Below are 24,580 nucleotides of genomic sequence, written 5' to 3' on the forward strand. Positions count from 1 at the left end.
GCTCTGCTCTATTAAGGCATCTTAGCAGCACTGCTGCATTTCTGCCTGGCGATACAGGAGTAGTACTTAATATCTGTGACTTGGGATTTTTTTTCAAAGGTGTTCTGTTGGGTTTTTTTCTCCACAGACACATTGTTTTTAAAAACTTGAGAAGAAAAGAAGACAGCTCTGCCTTTGAGAAATGGTCCCTGTCCTCATCCGCAGCACTGGCGTGGGCACATCCAGTTGCTCAGAGTCAGTTCCCTTATCAAGTGCTGATCAAGACAAAAGCCCAAACCCAGTGTAAGTAAGGCTATTGCAGGCAGGAGGGAGAAGAGTTTCTGCTGGCTGGGAATGAGTGGCGGATCCGGAGCACACAGGCCACGTGGGAGTCCCGTCCGGAGGAAGCCTGGAAGGAGTGGGAGCACCAGTACATTGCTGTGGCTCAGGCGAGTTTCCCAGTAACGGGCATTGCGGCCAGATCCATTAACCTCTGGTCTTCTGAGTCTGATGTTTTCCCCTTTTTGTCATCTTTAAGATTTGTTACTCACGCCCCTCTCTGCCCTTCCTTAATAAACCGTGACTCCAGGTCTGGAACTTCTGCCAATAGAAAGGAAGCGTGGCGTCAGTCTTTCAGATCTAATAATTGCTTCCTGATCATGTTTGATAAAATGATGGGGGTTTGATAAAAATTAGGGAGTTAATTCTGTCGGGAATGCTGAGCCCTGTGTGGGGTGTATGGCTAACCGGGGTCGTTCAGGTGCTCCCTCTGGATGGTTGTATCGGTCTTGGCTGGCAGCTGGCACAGGCGTTTGGGCACACAGTACCGTACCCTGTTCTGCTGAGGACAGCTTCTTGTTCACCTGCTGCATCAACTGGTTTTCCTGCCTTGACCTGCCTGGGCTTTGCTTTGTTAAGACAGTGAAACGAACATAATCAGGCTTCTGTTAATTTTGTGCCTTCTACCTAGGAAGCTGTCGGATACAGTTTTAGAGAACTAATGGTGACAAGGCTTTGCTGGTGTGGTATTGCTTGACTTGTGTGGTGGAGAGAAGCCTTAAATTGGCAGGAGAGAGTCACCAACAAGCCGGGCCTGTTGCACGTGTTGCAAATGCATTTGGAGTTGGGCTTGTCAGGTTGCTCTTTGTCAAAGTATGTTTCAGAATGAGATACGCAAAAGCCGCCTGGACACGGTCCTGGGCAGCCTGCTGTAGGTGACCCTGCCTGAGCAGGGGGGCTGGACCAGAGGACCTCCAGTGATTCTGGAAGGCCTTTCTCTTCATTGTGATGCTGGGATTCTGGAATTCGTGCTGGGATTCTGGAATTCGTGCTGGGAGAGGCGAGCGGTGTGGTGTGCTGGGAGTGCCTTGCTCACCACTGTCTCCCTGTGCTGGGAAGGCTGCGTGTATGTTCTGTCCTGAGACACTCAGCGCCTACGTCTGTCTGTCCAGGTGCACCGAGCAAGGTAAAAAAGAGCGTAAGGTCAGAAGTGCCTTTGGGAACTGCTGCGAGCTTCGCCACGGTAGACGGGGACTGCAACTCTTGAACGGAAGTATAGTCGTGTTGGGGAATAACCGCAGGAGGTAGCTGGGTAAAGTGGCTCCAGCGTCAAGTTCTGATCTGTGTTGGTTTTGTTTGTTTTTTCATGGAGAGGGATGTCAAATCTGTGGTCTGCATCAGACACAGGGTCTTCGCTGTTGGGGGCTGTTGGGGTAGAGAGCTGAAATTCTTTCCTCGTCTCACCTTCTGCTGTAGCTTTGTGCTTGTGGAGCATCTGCACAAACTCTGCAAGACAATCTGTAGGCTGCACTTGAGTGAAATAAGGCCGATTGTAGGATTCTGGTACAGACCGTCTCTGTCACGCTGGTGGCTTTTTAGACTACAGCTTAGGGCTTGGATGAAATGTAGGGTTTTTGCCTAAACCGCCGGGAGCGGGGAGGCTTTCTGCCTAAGCGGGAAAGACCTGACCCGGTGGTACTCCCTAAATCACCTGCTCACTCACTCGCTAAATCCTCTTTCTGCAGGAGTAAAATCCGGCAAAGTGCAAATTCACTGAACCTGACGACTACGAGAGTGCAGAAAGTGACTTTTCCATCTGGTGCTCCTCCAGTGCTTGTGAGTTGCTTCCTGTTTCTCTGGGGAAAATGTCATGGAACCAGTCATTAACAACAATTCAAAAATTGGTATAACTTTTATAAACCCTTTTATAACCCTTCCCTGAAATCACTTTAGCTTCCACCTCTGGCGGAAGGAAAGAACGACGCCTGTCAGCTGCAGCCTTTCCCAGAGAGCTAGGGAGTCTCTCCGTGCAAGAGGGAGTTAAGAGTTGCCTTAAAAGATGCCTGACTGTGTCCTGGGTGGTGTCCTTTCTAAAAGTAAAGGGGTTTTTAGCCCTCCCTGCAAACGGAGTGTGTCGTTTCACCTGGGCATGAGCTAGCAGCCCGGGCTGACTGCCACAAAAAGGAGATGGACAAATTCCCTCTCCTTCTTCCCGATGCGTGGTCCTGCCTCCTTCCTTGTGCCACCTCTTATGCTTGCTGGTTGTCTCTGCAAGGCAGTTGAGCTCTCGAAGCTGGTGGAACACCACCTGCTTTTCTGGGTGAGTTTCCTGCCTGCTCAGGGAGTGAACTTGGCTCCTAAAGTGCTCTAAGGCACTGTTAAGGCAGTGCGAGGTGAGCCACAGGAGTACGGTAGTAGAACAAAGGAGCAGATGGAGAGATGGGAGGCGGCGGCAAGTCCTCTCTTTTGGTGGCCAGGAAGTCAGCATGTTTTGTGAAACCATCTCTTCAGCTGCGGCTGGCCATATTTTTAGCTTTTTCGTCAGTAAGCCCATTGCATTGTTGGCCCTTGAAACGGATTTTCGGGTACTACCGTCAGTCAAAACTGACGTCCCTGAACCCTGACTTGGCTGAATGCGATTCTGCTTGAACATGTAATTTCTGCATGTTTATTTTTCTTGGAGCTTTTTAATGCAAAAATCTATCCTCAGCCTGTGACTCGTGGTACGCTCCTTTCTTTGGAAATAGTTTGGAAGTCATAAGTACCTAAGGTGAAGAACAATGGTAATTTTGGCTGCTAGAAGACAACTGACAATAAGTAACAAAGGGTAAAGTACGAAATCAAGGGAAAGGACAAATGGAAAGTTGTACCTGTTACTGAGAAGCTTTTTAAAATCTGATTTTTCTCAGCTCCCATCTTCCTAACCTGTGTGAGTAGACTTGAACTCAGTGTATTGGGCTTTTTCCTGTTATTTCTCTGTTGATACGTCTGGGTCACTTTTTGTTGGTGATCTCACAGGCATCAGAAAAGCAAAGGATTCTCCTTTTGCTCTGCTGGGAGAGCAAAAAGTCTCCCGAGTGCCATTATTTGCAAGAAAAAGAGCTAGAGGTGACGTCTAGGGGATTTTTCACTGCATACTGATGAAACTTCTGTCACTCTCAAGAATATTTCTGGCTGGCGTGAGTCTAGTTGTGCAATTTTTTCCTGTATTTACAGTGAAGAATGCAAGACCTAACAGCTGAGGTAACGAGCAGTCTGCTGCAGTTTCCAGAGGTGACTCTTCAGGCACTTGGGGAAGATGAGGGAACCCTCGGCTCTGTGCTGTGCGGGAGGTTTTCTGGAGGTGAGCATTTTCCTTTAAATTTGGTCTCGGTATAAAGCTGTTCTTGCCTGGAGGCTACCTGAAGCCTCAGGTCATCGTATCAGCTGTGTCAGGTTGGTGCTGTTAAGGGGCATCCTGTTTAGAGAGAGAGAACAAAAAGGGTGCTTCAGCGATGACAAATGCTAATATTAAAACGTGAGTGTAGTTAAACTTTGAAGTGGACTTTCCAGGTGATGTGACAGTAGAGCTGGGTGCCTATCTGGAGGTCTAGGCTTCTGTTAAGACCAGGTAGAATCTATCTACCTGAGTGTAAATGCAGGAATTGAGCTCATACTTCCTTTGGGCTGGCAGTAGTTCAGTGAAACAAAATGCCTTCAATTCTTCCTCTACGCTCCAAGACTTGTATTCCCATATGCGTTTAGATCATTTCTAGCAAAACCAAGGCGAATATGGTATAAAGGCTGTCGATCAGGACCTTGTAATCTTTATCCCAAACAACCCAGATTCTTCGGTGCGGGAATGACAAGTACAAATGCAAAATAACAAGGTGGTTAATTTTAGGAGGGATTGCTTGGGGATTTCAACGGGTGATTTTGAATCATTGACTAGAATGAGGTAGGTCGGTCTTCCTCTGCTAGGTACGTTTATTGAAGGAAAGGGGCAGGCACTGTGATTTTTTTTCAGCTGTTTTCAGTCTTCCGTTGGACATTTGCTTCCGTCCTCTTTCTTTTCTCTCACAGGGAGAAACGGCCTGGCGTGGTTGGCACGTGGTCCTCACCTTGAGGTGGTGAACTCTGTGACAGGAGAGCGGCTCTCTGCGTACCGTTTCAGTGGAGTCAATGAACAGCCTCCCACTGTTCGTGTGGTGAAGGAGTTTTCCTGGGAGAAGAGAACTGGACTGCTGGTTGGGTTGGAAGACGCAGAGGGAAGTGTTCTCTGTCTGTACGACCTTGGACTCTCAAGAGTGGTTAAAGCGGTTGTTCTTCCCGGGAGGGTAGGTACTTTTTCATTGGAGAAACGAAGCTTTGATGTTGTTAGGTGCTGCGTAGGCCTGTTTTAGGACAAGCTTTGGAGCGTCTCTTTGTAGGAGGTATTTTTTCTATTGTGCGTTAACATCCTGTCACTTGAGAGTATCCAGTCAAGACGGCGTTGCTGTAAAATCTTGGGCTTAATGTGCCATTATTGTTTGAGTTTACTGAGAGTAAAACAAGTTTTCTGGTTTTATTGTAGAGCACAAAGTTACCTGATTCTCTCCTTCCACAAAAAGGCATTGAAAAGCACCTTTTTTTGGCCCTAATTGCTTGATTTCCATCAGAAATACCGTCTTTAAAATGGCTCAGAATTCCATAGCTGTGCTGTAAATGACTTCGACACATTGCCTTGAATCTCAGCCTAGCAAGCAGGCTGAGGAGAACACATTTTTCTGTTGACTTAGGAGAGGAAAAAAGAGCCTCTAGTGAGTTATCTGACAGATTGTTGGGAGGTCACCTTTCAGCCTGCAGTCCTTGAATCTCTGCTCTCTGACTAGTGTGTTTGTGTAGATGGGACACACTGGTGTAATGTTGCTGATGTTTTCTGTCTTCTGTAACCCAGAAACTCAAATGATGTGTGTCCCCTAGCCTCATTATCTTAATGTAAACAAGAATCGGTGGAAGTCAATAGAACATGAAGATTCATTTTTATCATCTTAGAATCTGCAACAACTAACTAACTAACTTCTTAGCCAGCTTTCCATCAGGTGCTTTGGTTTGACTTGCTAGAATACAGGTGGAGTTTTGTTTGTTTGTAATGCTACAGTGTGATGACTAGTAGTAAGCATTCGTATTGGGGTCACTGAGAGAGAGAAATACGTGCAGCTTTAGCGCAGGAGTCTTCGTGTGCTCGTGTCTCTGCTCTAGCAGTCAGTGTTGTCCTGGGATGTGCTGCAACGTGTGCTGAAAGGTCTGTCTTCGCCTTGTGAGACAGTTGCGTGCAGACTGCTGGGCACGTGAAAGAGCAGCGTGCGCTTCCTCATTTAGGTGGAGTCACCTTTTTATCTGAGAAGCTGCTGCTTTAGGCTGGCTTTTAACATTTTTCTCAACATTCGTGAAAGCGCTGGTGTGCATTTAAAGCTTCTTTTCCTTTATGTGGTTGTTACTTTTCTTCTAAATGCGGCCTAGTGTGAATTTTACTAAGCTGGTCTCTCCCTTCAACGCTTTCTAAATACGTTTCACTCCCATGGAAATGGTGTGTCTCCCATGCAACTTGGCCGCTGCCTCGTCTGACTCTCGAGCCCTGATTTATCCTAACGCCCGTTTGTCAAAGAAGGCATAGACTGTATCGCGGTGCTGGTGGGCTGTGAGCGGTGGGAGACCTCGATGTAGTTGTGTTTGTCTGTCTTAAGCCCCTTGAATACGATAAAGTTTCTTGCGTATAACTGATTTTCTGTGTTTTCCTCCAGTTAATTACTGCGAAGTAGGAAATGGAAATTGCTAAGCTGTACTAATAGAATGCCCCATGTAAGTTGAAGTTAAGTCACTTACCCGCAGGAAATCTAGTAAATGGAAGGCAGTAACAGGTTTTTGTACGGGGCTTTTTTGTCTTTGTCTCTTTTCTTGATCTAATTGCAAACAATGCTTTGATGCTCCTGTATTTACTTTTTCTATTGAGCTTGTCAAAGAGCTCAAATAGTAACTTGTAGTTTTCCTGTAGGTAACCGCTATAGAACCCATAGCGAATCACGGAGGACCCAGCGTGAGCACTCAGCACCTCCATCAGAGTCTGCGATGGCTCTTTGGGGTGGCAGCAGTGGCTACAGATGCTGGCCATCTCCTTCTGGTTGACCTTAGTTTGGATGATTGCTCCTGCACTCAGAATGATATCGAAGCATTGGGTGAGCCTGCAGTTTTTCCACATGAATTTAAACGCAAGAAAACTTCTGTCTTCTAACGAAACAGTATGCATCCCACTTTGAAGACCCTTGTGTCAGACATTTCTGACGACTGGTTACAGGTGGCAGTTTGACATCGTATAGTCCTGACCTGATTAAACCTGGGAGTGTCTGACTGCTCCTCCCAGTGTTGTAAATGCCCCCTCCCACCAAGATCCCTGTGCCACTATGATTCTTGCCAGAGAGGTGTAGGAATTTTGCCACGTGAGCCCGTGCGGCCGCCTGGTAGGAAGTTGTGTTGGAGGAGCCCTGTTTCCCGGGAATGCTCTTCTGCTTGTGTTAATTGACTTGGGGCAAATTTTGGGCTTGTTTTTTAAAATAAACCCGACTTACCAACACCCATGCATTTGGATGAATGAAATCTCGAATAGGTGTACTCAGATTGCATACACCGTTTTGGCTATTACAACAGCAGCTTCAGAAATTGGTGCCACTTCAAACACGAGGTGCCACTTCAAATTTCATCACGAGGCCCAAACTCCTGCTTTTCAGAGTCCAGGAAGAATTTGGTTACGTTATTAAGGTTACGTTTTTACCTAGCTTTCAAACGTGAGTGAGAATACTTGTCTTATCCGAGAGTTCTTATGTTCTTTGAAGACATACATAATGGAAATGGCAAAAAAAAGTGTTGCATAAATGGCTATTTTGCCTGGCACGGTAGCATTAGATGATAGGGGTTGTCACGTCAGTGCCTAAAATGCAGCCTAAATGGCATAACGTATTCATTTATTGCTTGGTTTTGTGTGTGTAGATCTAGAAGTTGTCACTAAAAATCCTGCTGAAGTTGCACAAAGAAGAGAAACTGTGACCAGCGAATGGAGGTGTCTCTGTTTTCAACTACAAAATGCTTCCGGAACAGCAGTATCAGCCCTGTGCTACATAAGCAGAAGCAACCAGCTCGTTGTGGGTTTCTCGGATGGCTACCTGTCGCTCTGGAATATGAAAACTTTGAAGAGAGAGTAAGTAGGCCTTTACACTTGGCCATGCCTGGAGGTGTGGGGCTCTCGATTTGTTGCTTAAGGAAGTATGTGGATGTAAAGAGAACTTTTTCAGGGACTGACATGAGTATGAGTATAATCTTGGCACGTTCAGAAATCCTCTTCTGACATAACTTTTCAGTCATACCTGGATCAAGTGGTCCGCCTTCTCCCCAGTGGACTAGGATTGTTTTCCTTATTGTGCCTGTGGATTGAGGAACTGTGGAAAGCATGCTTCCTGGGGTTTTCAGAACCGGTTACTGCAACTGGGGCATCCATTGAAAGGCTGAAGTATGTCAGTGATGTGATTTTGGTGCCGATATTCTCTAAAGTGTCCAGGGTGAAACTAGTGAGACATGAAAACTCAATAGCTGACCTGTGCCTGAAAAATGTATTCTTTCCTGCATGTCAGCTTTGGCCGAAAGAGCAATCTCACCTGAAATATTTGGCTAACTTCTGGTCGGGATTCACTTCAGCAGATCTGCACTGACTCCCCAGAAGCTGTTGGATGCATAAATAGACAGTGGAGGAATAATTAGGTGGCAAGAGTAGAGTGTGGAGGTACAAATAAGGTTCAGAAGTCAGGAAGAACAATGCTTGACGTAGTCCAAGAAACGAGAAACTACCTGTGTTTGGGCCACTAGGCTCACCTTTTGTTTTCTTTTTCGTTTTGCTTTTTTTTTCCCCTAAACCTGTAGGCACCACTCTCAGCTTGAAGGAGGGAGGATTCCTGTCTATGCTGTGACTTTTCAAGAGCCCGAGAATGATCCTCGCAATTGTTGCTACTTGTGGGCTGTTCAGTCTACGCAGGAAAGGTGAATAAAAACTTTAACTATCAGCCACTGAATTAATTCTTTTTTTTTTTAAGGATATTTGTTCCCATACAGTTGAACATGTGTATTTGTTGTGTGTCTGCGATTCTTTCCGGTACGGAAGGTGTTAAACTTAGAATGCAATTTTTACAGGATTTACCAGACGTGAAGAGGGACCTACTAGTTCCTGCCTTCTGTCAGAAGGCAAAGCAACAGTGGCCATATTCTTCTGCTCGCATTCTCAAATGGTTTGCTTTTGTTCCTCGATGACCGCTTCATCATTTGTTTGATAGTCACACCGTGGTATTAAAATACCACTAGGAGCAGTTGAGGCTGCAGATCTAGAACACCAGATGTTCCCACACAACAGCCTGCCGCCCCTAAAGGCGGCGGTGACAGTATTGCCGATGGCCTTGTGCCAGCGTCAGCAGTCTGTGGAGCCTTGGTGAGCCAGTGCAGCTCCCCTGGCAGCAAACGATTCAGCAGAAAAGCCAATGGGTTCCTGCTGTTCTGCTGAATCAAATCGGACTTGGAAGGGTGCAGAGTGTGCAAGAGGGGGAGGGGAACTTTGGTGGTAAGGGAAGGGCAGAGAGATCTCTCTTTCTGCATCAGCAAGCGATTCCATCAGCTCAGCTGTTGGTAGAGTGGCAGTCTTTTAAAATTTGACTTCAAAGCAGTTTTGATGGAGAACTCTTCATTGTGAAGAACTATTTCCAACAATTCTTAGTCCATACAACATATTACAGCTTTCCAATTGTACGGTTGGCTTTTGCCCCTGAAGCTGTTAGTGTCAAAACGCCCTCCTTCATGTTTCAGTGGCTAAATGTGGCCGATGATCATGTTTTGGGAAGAGGTGGTGTTCTTTTCAGCAGGAGCATGCTATTAAGAAAACGTCTAGGTCTACTAACACGACAATGAGGACTATAAAGCAGCTTTGTAACCAAATTTCATAATTTATCCCTTTTTCAGTGAAGGTGATGTGGTGAGTTTACACCTGCTGCAGTTAGCGTTTGGTGACAGAAAACGCGTGGCCTCAGGACAAGTCATGTATGAGGTAAGAGGTGCATGCGTGGGAAAAGCAGACAATAGTAATTTTCTCTAAGGGAGTATCAGTTGAGTTACAGGGGTGAGATTTACCATCAAACTTCAGAGCTGGCTGAAAAAATAATAATGTTTTGCTGAGTCTTCTTGGGCACGGCCTTTGTCCATACCTTTTGGAAAGAAGGCATACCATTTTATACTGCAGTGTCGTGTGTTCCAGCTAGATTCATCTGCAAAGAGCCCGTATAAATGAAATTCCTGAAGAGGACGCGGCTTTTGCAAATAAAATTATTCTGAAATACCAAACGAATGGCATGTAGGAAGAGAAGATTGGGCCTTGAATCGCTTGCTTTAACCAAGCTTCGGACTTGAATAAGCTTCTGTCTCTCTCCCTTTCTTAAAATACAGTCATACTCTATTCTTTGCTGATCTTCAGTTTTATATTCTTGGTTTCCCTTAGAGCTTTGTCAGCCGGACTTCTCACATGAAATGCACCTACAGTGTCTCTTCAGTGTTGATCCTGACACTTAGTAGCTGTAAAGACAACTTGTTCTTCTTTTTGGCTGGGTGACCTATTCAATCTACTCTTAAAGCCAGGAAAATATGTAATTTGGTCAGAAGAGTGTACCTAAATGTTAGATCTGGCTCCAAGAGGATGCGTTTAAAATACAGATGTGAGGTATCCTTGTATCTCAGATAGCTAACAGAGACAAGGCGCATCTGTTAGATGTGTAATTCCATTCAGTTGTACGCCTGGAAGTCTTCCAAAATCTTTTTGAGGGGACAGTAATCTTAGTTCAGAGCAAGTCTTTCCTCCTGATTTGGTACTTTCTCTTGCATGTTCTCAATAGCTATGGAACGAAACAGGGGTGACTCTTGTATCGTGGTACTCTGGTTTTTGTAGGGACTGTGCCTTTTGATTTTTTTGGATTAATTTAGATTTTGAGTGTTTTGCTTATGTGTAGGAAAGGTGCTTCCTCATTTGCCACTGTTGCTTTTGCATAGAGAGAGGTTAGGTGTTTGGAAAAGGTGGTGTTTCTTTAAAATGCATTATCTATCACGGTGACCAAGTAGAAGGATCTTCCAGTGATTCATCGCGTGCTGGATGCTATCTCTTTATCTTTGTTGATGTGCGGGACCTGTGCTCCACAGCGGATACTTTTAGTCTCAGAACACTTCCTTGTAGTCACAGATTGGTTAGTACTACATGACTGTCTGCCTGCATGGCTGTCTGAGTCAAGTTTCTTGTCCATCTTCAGGGGTAGAAAATTTAAGTGTCTCCCGTTTGCTAGGCCAAGTTTGAGTAAAGAAGGAGGAATCTACTGTTGATCCTTGTTCATTGGATAGAGTTCATAGGAGCTCAAAAGACTTTTTCAATACAGCAGTGCTTTTTGTTCCGGGAATTAGGTTTGAGGCTATGAAGCAGTGCCTCTTTGACTGTGTGTCATGGTAAAAGTCACAAATAGGACTTATGGAACATGTGGTACTGTGTTTTTCTATACGCGTGTCAAACTCTTGTCTCCATTGCCTTCAAGGCTGGTTTAAGTCTGCTTAAGTAATTAAACAGAAAGGTATGTTTAAGTAATGCTTCCAAAGACCTTTTTTGTACTGTCGCAGCAGTTGCTAAATCTGGTGCATCAAATCACGATCGTAGAGCGCATCTTTACCCTCGTTCTGCACAATGCTTGCGGATGGGCAGAGTATACACTCTCTACTTTGATATCAGAGTTTGACCAGTGCATCTCGTTTGAAAACTTGTTTTTGTGTTTTGCTAGTCAATGGAGTCATTACTTAACATCTCCCATACAATGGAGTTCCTTAGAATGACTTTGCCCGGCGTGGAAAGTTTAAAATGCACTGCTTTGCTTCAGAAGCATTTTCTTTTTAGTTATGAAAGACTTTTTTTAATTATTTAATTTTTCTTTTTAGACAACCTTCATATTTATTTGTAACACTTCCTGGAATCATTAAGAGAAAGCTCGCCTCTTCTCAGATTAGGTGAATTAGATGTATCCTATGAGATCATACGGGAATGTGTGGTTTCATGCCAGTTCGTTTCAGAGCTCTGCAAGTTTAGGAAACTTGGGTAGAATGTGGCGTTATCAGTTTATGGGTTGTGTGGGTTGGGTTTCTTTTTCCCTCTTTTTTTTTTTTTTTTTAATTATAGAGCTGCTATTTGTCCCCAGTACACCCATTCATGTGTTGTATGGTAGACAGTTTGAATGAATGCTGTATTTGGAAAGACGGTATTTCACTTCACGCTTACTTAAAAAATGGCGCTATCAGAGGTTCACCACAATCGTGCCGGGGTTTCTGTGTATCTCAAAATTAGTTTGTTTACTGTGTAGTAATTCGTGATGCTAAAAGCCTTGGCCACGTGCACCCCGTGTCCTTTCTAGTTTTCCCTTTTGCTGTTGGCTGTGCTTGGTGAAGGAGCTGAGGGATATTTCACCCGTTAGTCTCTGACAAGATGAGAGGAGGAGCTGTCATAGCTTACGTGGCTTGAAAGAAGATTGCTAATCAGTATGAAGTTCTCACAGTAACTAGAGAGGGGTGCACGGTCACTCTGGTGGTGTGCCCATAGAAAATACCTCTTGACAGCTTTAGCTGCTCTAATGCTGGGGCTTCTCTAACTTCATCAGTTCTGCAATCAAGACATGGAGCAAAGAGCTTTGCATGCATGTGTGTTGCATCATTTTAGATATCTCTTTGTAGCGATATATTTATTTTTACAAAGAACATTCTTGGATGTCGCAAGGAATTCTGCAAAACATGTTTAGATCTGAATAATGTTAGGGAAATTCTAAATTTTGAAAAAGTGCAAAGCCTTTACAGCCAAACTTACCCGTTACGATTTGACACTGCATTCTCTTGCATGTCAGGCGTAGTTTCTGTTTACCATCAGAAATAGGCTCATGCGAAATACACAGTATAATAAGCCTATTCTGTTAGACTGTCTTTCATATTTAGCCATAATGTATGTTTTTATCTTAGAATGACCTTTGCTCTCTTCTCTGATTTTTTCCCCCAGGGTTTGGAATACCGTGGCGAAAAGTTCAGTTTAGATCTCACGGGTGGAGTCTTTCCCTTGAGAGGCCAGATGAGTACTAAATTAATCAGCTGCCAGACTGTCGAAAAATTCCGCAGCGACGTTGACGGAGAGGATAGCGTAAATGAAGGTTTGTTCTGATGTCCGTGTTTGGTGATTTTAAAAGAAGTGCTTTTGGAACCTAAGCAACGAATGCTGTTCTGTCCCCACAGTCTGAAAGTCTTGCCTATCTGCATAGACTAGATTGTTGGGATTATTTACGAAGAAAAAATGGATGCTTAAGTTATGTGGGACTTCTTTAAGGGAAAATATATGTTTTATTTTATGCTTGCTGACATGCTATCGCGATGTATGGTGGGGCCGTTTGTATGATGATGGTCAGTCGTTTTACTCCTCCAGCTGCCATCTTTGAACAAGAAGTTCAAACTCTCCATTGCTTAGGAATGTGACCAGAAATTTTTCCCTTCTTCAAACCGATGTCCGCATCTGCATCCAGATGGTAGCCTGTCACAAGTGGTGCTCCCCAGGGCACTGCACTGGGGCCACTTCTCTTTAGTATCTTGACCAGTGATCTGGACGAGGGGACAAGAAAAAGGGGCAGTGTGACTGAAACCTATCACAGAGATGTTTGCTATTCCGTAAGTACTGTAATCACTCTTAGGAAGTGTTGTGTTTCACGAGTGACAGAACAGAATGAAGCCAAAATAGAAAGTGGTGTTTTAAAAATATTGGATCTATCGTATTTTCTACAAGTCAGAAACAATGTCTTGTCTTTTACAGTCACGTCTCCTGACACCAGTGTCTCAGTCTTCAGTTGGCAAGTGAATACGTACGGTCAGGGAAAACCATCTACTTACCTGGGTGTATTTGACATTAATCGCTGGTATTCTGCTCAAATGCCAGATTCACTAAGGTAGATTTTTCTTCAGTAGTTTTCCATATGCCTGCCAATAATTCATTTGAATGTCGGCATTTAGCTTACGCGCTTGTTTTCTTTAAGGCCGGAAGAATTCCCTCATGAGTGCCCCTATTTTGCACTGTGGTCGCTGGATACTGTAGTGAGCGTGACTTCTCCGAAGCTCCTTTTGGATATTCTGGTCCATGAGCGGAGTCTAAGTCGGGGAGTTCCTCCTTCTTATCCACCACCTGAGCAGTTTTTTCATCCAGGCAACTATAACTTTGGTAGGTATTTCACTGCTTTTGAGAGTGATAAGCCTAAAATGAGGTCAAATGCCATTCATTGGTTCTCTTGTTCAGTCATTGTTTGTCATTCAAAACCCAAACCAAACCAAAAAAACACCCAGTCGCCCACAAACCCAACTCTGATCACGTTGTACTGACAAGGTATTTACTATTGTGGAACATATCTGACAGCCGGCTGAGTTTTGGTGCTTTTGTAATGTAGGCGGTGAAGTGGTGCTGGTTATAGCCTGAAATGACTGTGAACTGAAGCTCAAAGCACTCAGTTATATGTTTCTAGATACCGGTGTGTAAAAAATGTAAACTGGTCATGCCATAACTGTGAGAGTACGGAAGGTTGTCAAACGTTCCCTGTTTCTGCAGATGGTACGTGCTTGCTGACCTCCGGAGTCGTTCACATGACTTGCACCGGCTTCCAGAAGGAGGTGATCTTTTACTGTATCTTTATTGCGAGTGGCAGGAGATGTAGCTTTTCTAAGTTTTCTGTTGCACTGCTTTCCGTGTTAGGGACCGTTTCATGCTCATCCTGCCCGTCCACACGCATAGTTGCAATTGTATCCTGTCGCCAGTTGTATGCAAATGGTAATGTTTTAGGTCCCCTCTTGGGACTGTACAACTGCCGTTGTCTCCTCTTGAAGCACGATCGGGGATTGAATGTCTAGAAAGGAATGCAACGTTGCTCCAGGAGCAAGAACAAAACCACTGTAGAAGGCGGGGAAAGGTGTTACTTCTTTATTGCCCCTCAGTCGAACTGCCTGCATAGTCTTGAGTTAGAGTTTTGATCCCCAATTCTCTTGAAAAAGGAGGGAATGGAGAAAATGAAAAATCACATAACTGTTTGAGGAGTGAAAATTTTGTTTTCTCCCAAACTCGGCCAAATTATAACTTCTGAGCCACGGCACAGATTGTGACAGATAATTTTGAGTGAAGTTTCAGCTCACTAAATGTTTCCAACATGAATCGGCTTCCATACGAATAGGCATAGAAAGGATCTTCCAAAGCGTGAAGTTGCATGTTAGCTTAGCTTATATAGAATGTATTTTGTGTCAGTGTTGAGGGAAAGAGCAAGGCCTGTGTATAGACAGAGAAGGTAGAAAAGACTTAATTACGCAGATTGCTAACCTAAAGCATCTTAGTGGTTCAGGCTGTCTGACGGTGTCAGTGAACATTTAGATTCTTCCTTTTAGAGGTTATCCAGAAGCGTAGTGACGGAATAACAATGCTGTCTTAATCTGTGGTTTTCGATTGATGTTTCAGACCTTGAATTTTTTGAAGAAATCTGGCCCTTCGATATGGGAAGCCATTCAGGATAGCTACAATAGGTGTCTTGTAGCTGGCTTGCTGTCTCCAAGACCAGTTGATGTCCAGCCATCCAGTTTGAGTCAGGTGAGTGCCTATGAGGGAATCAAGGGGGAAATACATCCATCTGGTCTGACAGGGCTGGAGGGGCTACAAGACACGATACTCCAATTTGAAATACAGGTGTTGACCTGAGCTAGCAGAAGTAATCGTATCCTTAGATCCAAAGTAGTGACTTTGACTGGGAACAGCCCTAAGAGATCTGTCTTTAGAGACCCCTCTCTTAATTCGGTGCCACACACAGATGCGCACAAGGAAGCGTGCAGTCAGTGCTGGTCATGCCCAACATAACGCATGTGTCCCCCAGAGCAACCCCCATCCCTGTCAGTTTCTCAAAGCAGTGGTTCAGTGCAGTAGCCGACGATGGGGGCGTCTCACTGGGATGCGAGCTCTTGCAGACGTCGGCTTGCTGCACTGTACGTGATCATTTGCTTCCACGGAAGTGGGCTGTGGTAAAGGATTACTGCTGTCAGCTCTCCCTGGCAATTTCTTCACGGCTTGCCCTCGTTTTCCCTTCATCGGTAGGCTTTTCTGCATCCTCTCCGGGCGGATCTTCACCTCTGTAGCCTCTGCCTTGTGCTGCAGTAGCCCAATTTGCTCCTCTGAGACTGCCCTCTTGCAGCTGCAACACCTTAATCACCTTTATCTCATGACACTCGCTACCTTCTATGTGCTTTATGCCACCACAGTGACTTCACTCCCCCTGCCATAGGTTTTCCATTTGCAATGCACCAACCTTTCCCTGGAGCAATCAGCAGGAAGGGGAGAGCAGCCTTCCCGCTGCCCTCCTCTTCCTGTCTCCTGCATTCGTCACCACATTTGTGGACGTGTGTTAGGACATGAACGCTTCTGCACAGTGTGGTAGCTCAAAGAAATTTCTTGGCAAGCTGGCCAATGGTGTGTTTCCTTGTCTGAAACCAGTTTTCCGAAAAAGATGGCAATATCACATGTGTGTTCTACATGTGTAGAAGTCGCTTTGAATGTCATGATTTTGCCTAGAGGGCAAAGATACTTTTGAATGTGTTTAAAAAAACCCAACCAACCAAACAAATCCCATCCCAAAAACCAAAGTAAAAACTTATGAAGGGTCCTTTCACCTGAGAGAAGTACGAGAACACCAGCTGAGATAAGCTACTACTTAATATCGCGCGTCTGTGCATACCTGTGATTTATCCTTGTAAGGATTACCACTACACTATAATACAGTATTTGAAGAGCCTAACATTTAAACCATTAGGATGTAATTCCAACGTACTGTTTTGGGTGTCAGAACTGCTTCATGTCTTCATAGTCTAGAAAGCTGCTTGGCCGTAGCTTCACTGTTTCCATGCAAACGTTGCACAGTTGTGTTTGTCCTGTCCCCTTCCTGCGTTCCTGATGGCAAACTTATATGCACAGATGTGTAACGCGTATTAGCAGAGGATGTTTCTGGACGTAGTAAGTTGGAACTCAGTACGTGAAGACTGTAATGCAGAGGCATGCGAAGAAAGATTAGAATTAGGCTGCAGTAAGTTGAAATGTCAGAGGAAAAGTGTGTTAATGTGTTCCTCAGAGCAGTGGGCAGTCCAGCCTGTGGCTGGAATTAAGAGAAAGGACGTGGCGTTCCTGGCCTGTGTCCTGATTGACTTTGTGATGTCTGAATGAGTATACAGTTAGAAAGAAACATTTACTGTTGATGGTTCACATGGTGCAAGTAGGTAAGATTCTCATTTGAGTTTGTCTGTTACGTTTAGGAGGAGCAGCTGGAAGCAGTATTGTCAGCTGCTGTCCAGACAGGTTCTGTGGGACTTCTGACTGGATGCATTAAACATTGGATATCTGAAGGTAATACTTGGAACGTTGTTTTTTTACGTGGTACCTCTTTGAGTTGGAGCCTGTTGATTCATTTCTTTTTTGTTCTCTTTGTTTAAAGAGCAGCCAAGGTCTGCTGGTAATTTACGGTTTGTTCTTGAGTGGACATGGAACCAAGTGATCTCTACAAAGGAAGAATTTGACCAAATCTGTGAGTACTAGCGTAGTCATTCTGCAAACCTAAAGTCGTTCTTTCTGATTGAGCTTCCTCAGTAATACGCCGCTATAGGATATTGCACGCGGTCCTTGAAGTGCGCCTTGAAACTCTGGAATTGCTCTGTCGGCTAACGATTTAATATTTATTCTTGAAAAGGTGTTCCGCTGTTTGATGGCTCTTGCAACTTCATTGACCCCCAGACATTACGGTCTCTCCAGCGCTGCCAGTTGCTTTTGAGCAACCTTAGCACGGTCTTAAACTGTTTTCTCACAGAAGCACAAGAGCTTACTGAAAAAGGTTTGTAGTAGTGCTACAAAATCTTTGGTATGTTTTATTAAGATTTGGAATTGTGGCAACATGGGCTTTTGTTGTTTTTGAGGATTGGAAGACAGTCACATTTAGCTGGGAGAAGGGGCTTAAAGCTGAGCGCTTGGGACCACCACAAAACACGCATTGAGTTCAGGGCAACAGTTTATGGTGGAGCTCATGCAAGGGGGTGGGGGAGGCTACATTCAGAGAGAAGCTTTGTAGGCAACTGGGCTGAAATTACAGCAACCGAATGTGGTATTGCTGAAAACTATTCCTTTGAATTCTTAGCTAGCAAGTTCTAGTTGCATGCAGACACCGTGTTGCAAATTGCTAAACAATACGAAGGAAGCGTAAACGAGTAACATGCAAAGTGAGTTACTTGAGTTTCTACAGCTTTTTCTCTTAGAAATGGTTCTTGGCCTATTGAGAAAAGAAAAGAATATCCCTTTGCTATCAGAAGAATCTCTGCTACGTGAGAAACAGATGTCTTATTCCTGCGTGCATTTAGTAGTTCAGGCTTTGGGTTTTTTGGTTTTTTTTTTATTTTAGCCTTTAGTGAGTTTAGTTCTTTATAGGGGTTGCTTTTTGTTTTGGTGGTGATAGTGGGTTTTTTCTTCAAATAAGAAAGCGATACAGCATGAAAAACGCAAAGACAAAGATTTCTAATGTGCTATTTTTATACTTTTGGTTTAGTAGGATGAAGGGAGTTTTGTGAAAATGAACAGAATTGCATAACGCTAATCATCTCCTGCCTTTTTTCAGGTTTTGCAGACGTGACAAATAAGCAAGCGGTAACCGGCCTCATTTCTTTGTATGCACGAGTGGTCATCTGGTTCTGTCGATCCGGTCTCCTTCCAGAGGGTTTAGGTAAGCGTGACCTGTCATACGTTTGTAACAAGGCGACCATCCAGTGAGTGACTCCCACGAACGTGTGCTTAGCCATGTTTTTGTAACGGTTTCGTCAGGAAGAAGTCGTGCTGGTTCATAGAATCATAGAATCATAGAATTGCTGAGGTTGGAAGGGACCTTTAAGATCATCAAGTCCAACCTTTAACCTACCCTGACAAAAGCCACTTCTAAACCATGTCCCTAAGTGCCCCATCTACCCTTTTTTTAAACACCTCCAGGGATGGTGAATCCACCACCTCCCTGGGCAGCCTATTCCAATGTTTAATAACCCTCTTAGTGAAAAAATGTTTCCTAATATCCAATCTAAACCTCCCCTGACATAACTTGAACCCGTTTCCTCTTGTCCTATCACTTGTCACCAGGGAGAAGAGGTCAGCCCCCGTCTCTCTACAACCGCCTTTCAGGTAGTTGTAGAGCGTGATAAGGTCTCCCCTCAGCCTCCTCTTCTCCAGGCTAAACAACCCCAGCTCCCTCAGTCGTTCTTCATAAGGTTTGTCCTCCAGACCCCTCACCAGCTTTGTAGCCTTTCTCTGGACACACTCCAACACTTCAATGTCCCTCTTGTAGCGAGGGGCCCAAAACTGAACGCAGTACTCAAGGTGGGGCCTCAACCAGTGCCGAGTACAGGGGGATGATCACTTCCCTAGTCCGGCTCACCACACTATTCCTGATACAGGCTACGATGCTGTTGGCCTTCTTGGCCACCTGGGCGCACTGCTGGCTCATATTCAGCCGGCTGTCAACCAACACCCCCAGGTCCTTTTCTGCCGAGCTGCTTTCGAGCCACTCTGCCCCAATCCTGTAGCGCTGCATGGGGTTGTTGTGACCCAAGTGCAGGACCCGGCAGTCCCAAGTGCAGTGCCTTCAGTGGCAGGGTATGCTGAAGTTCTGTGGGTGAAGTTGAGATTTTGCTGGGTTGTCAAGTACACAGCGTAGAATGAGGCAGGCAGTTTCTTTGCTGGGTGGATTTTAGGGATAGCAATGGACCCCTGACGTCAAGGCGCTGCTTGTGTCCACAGCTTGAACTACTTGAGATTTTAAACAAAGTACTATTAAACAACAAGTACCGGAATGCTTGTTTTTACAGTGAGAGCATTACCTGCATGTTTTGAACTTTCTATCAGTTGCTTGAGGAGAAAGTACACCTTGGAAATCCTTCTTTAGTTGGATGGATTATAAATTCCATTGTCAGCCTTAATTGTCTCACAGATGCTCACGTGGCATGTTTAGAAACCATTCCCTTTGAGAACTGGGTGGTTTTTTTTTATAGTGAACTTCAGCTTACCCTACATGTTGTGAATGCTGCGTGAACTGTAACCTTGAAATGGCACTTGGGGCAAGAAGGAATTGAGTCTTGTCTCTTAGAGTTCTTTTAGGAAAGGCAGAAAGAGGATTGGCTTCTTTCAGAGTTGGAGGCTTCTTGATGCTTAGCTTGTACGATCTTCTGTCTCTTTAGGCAAAAATTTTCCTTTACAAGTGTGATATGACTGCTTTAACTTGCTTCTACTTTGTTGCCTGTAGATGACGATACGCGTTTGTCAAGACCTTTCTACAATTATCCTCTGATTGAGAGCTACTATACTGGTCACCGACAGAAACTTGAGCGTTTATCAAGGTAAGAGCTAGAGGAAGACTCTAGAACACTTCCACGGCAAATTCAGAAGTGGAAGGGAATGGCTTTTATCTCAACAGTTGCATGGGCTATGCGTAATGGCGCTGCCAGCAATACTCTTGACTTCAGTGACACGTGTGTTCTGTTGAACAGAGAGGTTACTTTCCTGTGTTAAAATGTTGATATCTACCTCTGCTTAGTACCACTGGTTGGTATCATCATTTTTCGGTAGTCTACTTTATTCATTGGCTAATGTGTATAATTTCTGACTACTGAAAAAGGCCATGTGATTAGGACAGGATCAGTCACCTCCATATGACCGATTATGACCACATGACCAATAGAGGGTCATAACTGTATTGGCCTAAGTCCCCTTCTCACAAGTACGTGGTGTGATTTCGTAAGATGGTTGGAGTTACATGGAGTTGGCACGCCTCGCACTCTCCTGGCTGTCGGATAGAAGGCACTTGCTAACGTCAGCTCTCTTTCCTGGACTAGCTGCCTAGCACATAGGCGGCATGCCTTGGATTAGCCGATAATAGGTTTTTCTTTGGAAATTGTACTGAAAACTGAATAAAGACCTGACCAAGCTTCGGCGATGGCACTGTGACCAAGAGGCTGCAAGGTGAGTTAAGGTGGAAGCTGCAGGGTAGGAGGTATTGACTTCAAAGTTCATCTTCCTTGGCTTACTTCTCAAGTAACTTACATACAGGCTCGTGTGTTCCTTCGAAGCACAGAGCCTCTAGTGTCCTTTTTCTGCTTTGTGCCATCGGGAGATTAAAGGGCAGGGCTGCAGTCAGCAGAAGACTGGAGGAAAGCCGTCACACTGGGAGGCTGGAATTAGTGTTTAACTCTGTCCAAATCCTTGCTACCTTTTGTTCCAGAGGAAAATGGGACTCGGACTGCTTGATGGTTGATGGAATGGTTTCCCAGTTAGGAGACCAAGTGGAGAAGCTGTGGCGGAGAGATGCAGGAGGAACTGGGAAATACCCGCCTGCCAGTTTGCATGTGAGTGTCCTGTTCACTGAGAACAACAACAAACGGCCGCCCTCCCCGCCAAACCCCACCCAAAAGCCAATGATTTAGGGAAGACAGGCGTTTTTTCAGAACTTTTAATTTTTCATTTCAGGCACTGCTGGATCTCTATTTGCTAGAAAACATTGAAGAAAACTGCAAACACGCAATTGTATCCTTTCTAGTTATTTTGATTACACCTTCAGGGGATGCACATAAATGTTCTTCAGTGTTGGTCGCCGACCTGTTTCATGACATTTTTTCATTTATGCTTCAAAGACGATGCAAGTGAAAACATTTAGTTTAGCGTTAAGTTGTAGACAGAAGCGCTGTTTTATTTCTTTGTACTGTGGATTTTTGATGACTTTTTTCTTAAACGTTTTGTTGCAAAAGTCTTCTCCGATAGGGAGAAAACAGTTTTAGTAATAAGGGTTGAAGATATAAAATGTCCTTAGTTTTTCTCCAAATTTAAACACCGTTTAAAATTTTCTAAAACACCCATGATGGGTTATAAAACAATTTCTGTTTCAGAGCAAAAGGATTTCTAAGAGTGGTTTACCAGTACCGGATTTTTGCTGAAATCACGGGTTTTCCAGCGCAGCTCACGGTGCTTGCTTTGGTTCCGTTGAAAGTGCAGGCACACGGAATAAGCAACAGGGAGAAGAGAAAAGTCATGGGGCAGAAACTTAATTTTTAAGCTGCTGAAATACACAGCCTTGCTTTTGCTGTTTGTTGCCTAACCCGCAAGGGGTTTAGAAACGCTTATAGCCCAGAGCTGTCTTGTCCCTAAAAACGGACGTCAGAAAGAGAAAATGACGCTACCAATGAGTGACCCGCATACTGGTTTAAATCCAGTTTTAATCATTCGGAGCTGAGCTGTACTGTAAGGATGCCACAATTTACACTGTTTTATAGACGCTGGACATGAGGGAAAAACCCAACTGTGGAATTTATTTGCTGTAATAATTGAGCATTGGATGCTCCAATGTTTTGAATGTATTTTCTGCTTCCTACCACTTTTATATTCTTACTTCATTATGTTTTTCTAAAGGTAATGTGATAAAGTTTTGGTCTTACAAACTGATTAGCCTTAATGAGATACCTGATGTCAGACAATTTACTTGCTGCTGGATATCAAGCGTTCCTTTCCGAGTGAGACAGAAACTTCAATCGACTCCTTTGCAACTGCCTTTGGCATGCCTTGGGGACTTGTTAAGCTTGTTGAAGGTTTTTGGCTTCTAGATCACAATGATTACGAAGTAAGTATGGTAGAGTTGAGTTAGACATACATTGCAGTACAAAGCTATAATCTAGAAAATGATTTTAAAACCCGATCTCTAACTTGTACAGAATTCACTGGCCCTGCTCTTTCATCCCGCTACAATCAAAACCGCGTCGTGGCAGCACAAGAGAATTATTCAGTCCCTCCTGTGCCAAGGGGAGCGTGGGCAAGCCCTCAGATACATCCAGCTGATGAGGCCACCCACGGCAAGCAGCGGGGAAGTGCAGCTTCTCCTCACTGTGTTGCTCTCCAATAGGTAAAGAAATATACCCCACCATTTTGTCACGCAAATCTTGTGAAAATGGAGAACAAAGAATAGAAATCATCATCCCCTAAGTTTCCTTTAAACTTTGAGTACAAGACTCTTGGGGCATCTCTTTGGTTATGCTATTAACATCCCTTTACCTCTGAAAAATTAATTACAGGTGCATGGTGGAGGCTTGGGGTCTGTTGCACCAACATGCCGCTCAGGCAAACTTAGAAGACCTCTTAAAACACATGTACGAAATGTGCCGTGAGATGGGCCTGATGGAAGACTTGCTGAAGCTGCCTTTCACAGACACCGAACAAGTAAGTGGGAGCAAGGAAAAATGTTCATCGTCTCTTTGAAAAGAGAAAAGGCAGAGCCATAACAGATTTTTGGAATGATTTTTTTTTTCTCATAGGAGCGTTTGGAGAAGTTTTTAAGGACCAGTGCCGGTGTTCAGAATCAAGAATTCCTTTTAGTCTACCATCTGCAGCATGCCAACTACATTGCAGCACTAGAGCTGAATCAATCCATGAATGTAAATCTTATGGTAAGCGTGAAAGTTCTGTTCTGTCAAGCGTGCAAGTTTCTGCTGGGTGTTACTAACTGGTTTTGATAGTACTCAATAAAAATCCTGCTTTGTTTTTTTCATACCAGTCTTTGAAACACTCGGAACAAGTTTCTACACCTTTGGTTACAGCTGAAGCTAAATGTTGACCAATATACGTCACTACTCCAAAGCTACTCTATGAAGCTATAAATTAAATGTTACACACCACTGTTGACCCCACTGAGAACAGTTTGTTTGCATCTGAGGAATAAACATGTATCTTTCCCATCAGCCAATCTTACCATTCCGTTATTGAGATACGTATGTTATGCGTGGCTTAGATTACTGGAAGTTGTTTGTGTCACTCCTTCCTGTGGGATGACGAGTAGGTTGTATGTCATCGCTTGTGTCTTGCACGCAACTGTATTTTTCTAGCTGAGAGCAGGCTAGGTGCCAATCCACAGGTTAAATTTCTGTGGGTTTTCTTTGGTTTTTTTTAATTTCTGCGAGTTTCAGTGTGCTCTCCAATTCCACAACTTTCATTTCACGGCTTTTATGACAAAAATTCTTGTCTAACCTCTATTTCTCAAAATAGCCAGATTACATTTTGTGTTACATGAACTTGTGTTCTGGATTTGTGACGCGTTTGCTGTTTTCTGGAATCATAGTTTTCCAGTGACTCAAACTTCTAAGGTGGTTTTGGAAGTCGTAGGTCCTGCATTTGAAAACTGTCATGTGGCCAGGTGGTGTGCGTAGGTCGCTTTTTCTTGCTTGTTTTAATCTTCACATCATGTTGTCCAGGGTAATTTCCAGTGTCCCGTATATTCAGGGCACTGGCGTTTCAGGAAGAACAAGGGAAAGCCTGCTATGTAGTAAGTCGTTTGCAAATTGCAGGTGATATCAGAAAATTGCAGGTGATAACAGGTGTATCAGAAGAAGGTTCTGCAGAGTGCCAGCATTGTTTTAACTTCGAGTTGTAGGCTCTGTTGCTATTCCAGTCTTCCTTCCACTTTGCTAAAAGTACCAGGTGAAATCGGTGTGTGCGGATGGGTAGAACTTGCCGCTGTTCTGTGCAGTGGAGGTGTTTTCCCACACCCGTAGAGGAAATCTGCTCACTAATGCGAAATAGCCCGGAGAGGTCTGTGCAAGGAACTTCTTGTAATTAGTTAAGCTTTTGCTTTGCGCTTTTCCTTCATCAGAACGACGGCGATCATCGCTTGACCGACAGAGCAGTTGCCAGAAATTCTCTATTAGCCCAATATGGCAAGATCCTTCCACGAATTGAAAGGCAGCTGGCCGTAGAGAGAGCCAAGCTTTACCATTTGCCTGCATTGGCCTCAAGAGAAGGTAACTTTTAGCGGGGGGAAATAGAGGGGAGAATTCCCTGTCACTTGGATGACACCAGGCTGAAATTTTTCCCCTCTTGCTTTACAGTCTCAAGACCAAAGCCATTAACTCCAGTAAGAAAACAAGCTAAAGCAGGAAATGTGCGTCGAAGACCAAATTTTCTGGCGAAAATATTGTCCAGAATTAAAGAATCCTGGGCAGGAATGAAGGAGAAAACCGGTTTCTCACAAGGTGGATTTTAAAGATGATGTCGTTTTTATAGCTGCTAAACGTGCTGTTTCTTCAGCAGGATGTTTCTAAAATTGAGGATGTTTCTAAAATGGGACCTGTTGAGATCCAAACAGGAGAGCAAGCA

General features: G+C 44.3%; 1 protein-coding gene across 1 annotated transcript; it reads left to right on the forward strand.

Moving 5' to 3' along the window:
• The first annotated feature begins 3,459 nt into the window (after nucleotides 1–3,459).
• LOC128907315 (protein ELYS-like) lies at nucleotides 3,460–24,580 on the forward strand. Its single transcript, XM_054196023.1, has 24 exons — nucleotides 3,460–3,601; nucleotides 4,321–4,574; nucleotides 6,272–6,452; nucleotides 7,261–7,468; nucleotides 8,185–8,301; nucleotides 9,268–9,352; nucleotides 12,371–12,518; nucleotides 13,169–13,301; nucleotides 13,389–13,570; nucleotides 13,952–14,013; nucleotides 14,846–14,974; nucleotides 16,681–16,771; nucleotides 16,860–16,949; nucleotides 17,112–17,252; nucleotides 18,027–18,131; nucleotides 19,695–19,788; nucleotides 20,670–20,793; nucleotides 20,915–20,971; nucleotides 21,912–22,058; nucleotides 22,150–22,337; nucleotides 22,507–22,651; nucleotides 22,747–22,878; nucleotides 24,078–24,225; nucleotides 24,313–24,580. Exons 1-24 carry the CDS (start codon nucleotides 3,481–3,483, stop codon nucleotides 24,465–24,467), a joined length of 3,237 nt encoding a protein of 1,078 aa, XP_054051998.1. The 5' UTR covers nucleotides 3,460–3,480; the 3' UTR covers nucleotides 24,468–24,580.

This window comes from Rissa tridactyla, chromosome 3 (assembly GCF_028500815.1).
Source record: "Rissa tridactyla isolate bRisTri1 chromosome 3, bRisTri1.patW.cur.20221130, whole genome shotgun sequence".
Taxonomy (NCBI): domain Eukaryota; kingdom Metazoa; phylum Chordata; class Aves; order Charadriiformes; family Laridae; genus Rissa; species Rissa tridactyla.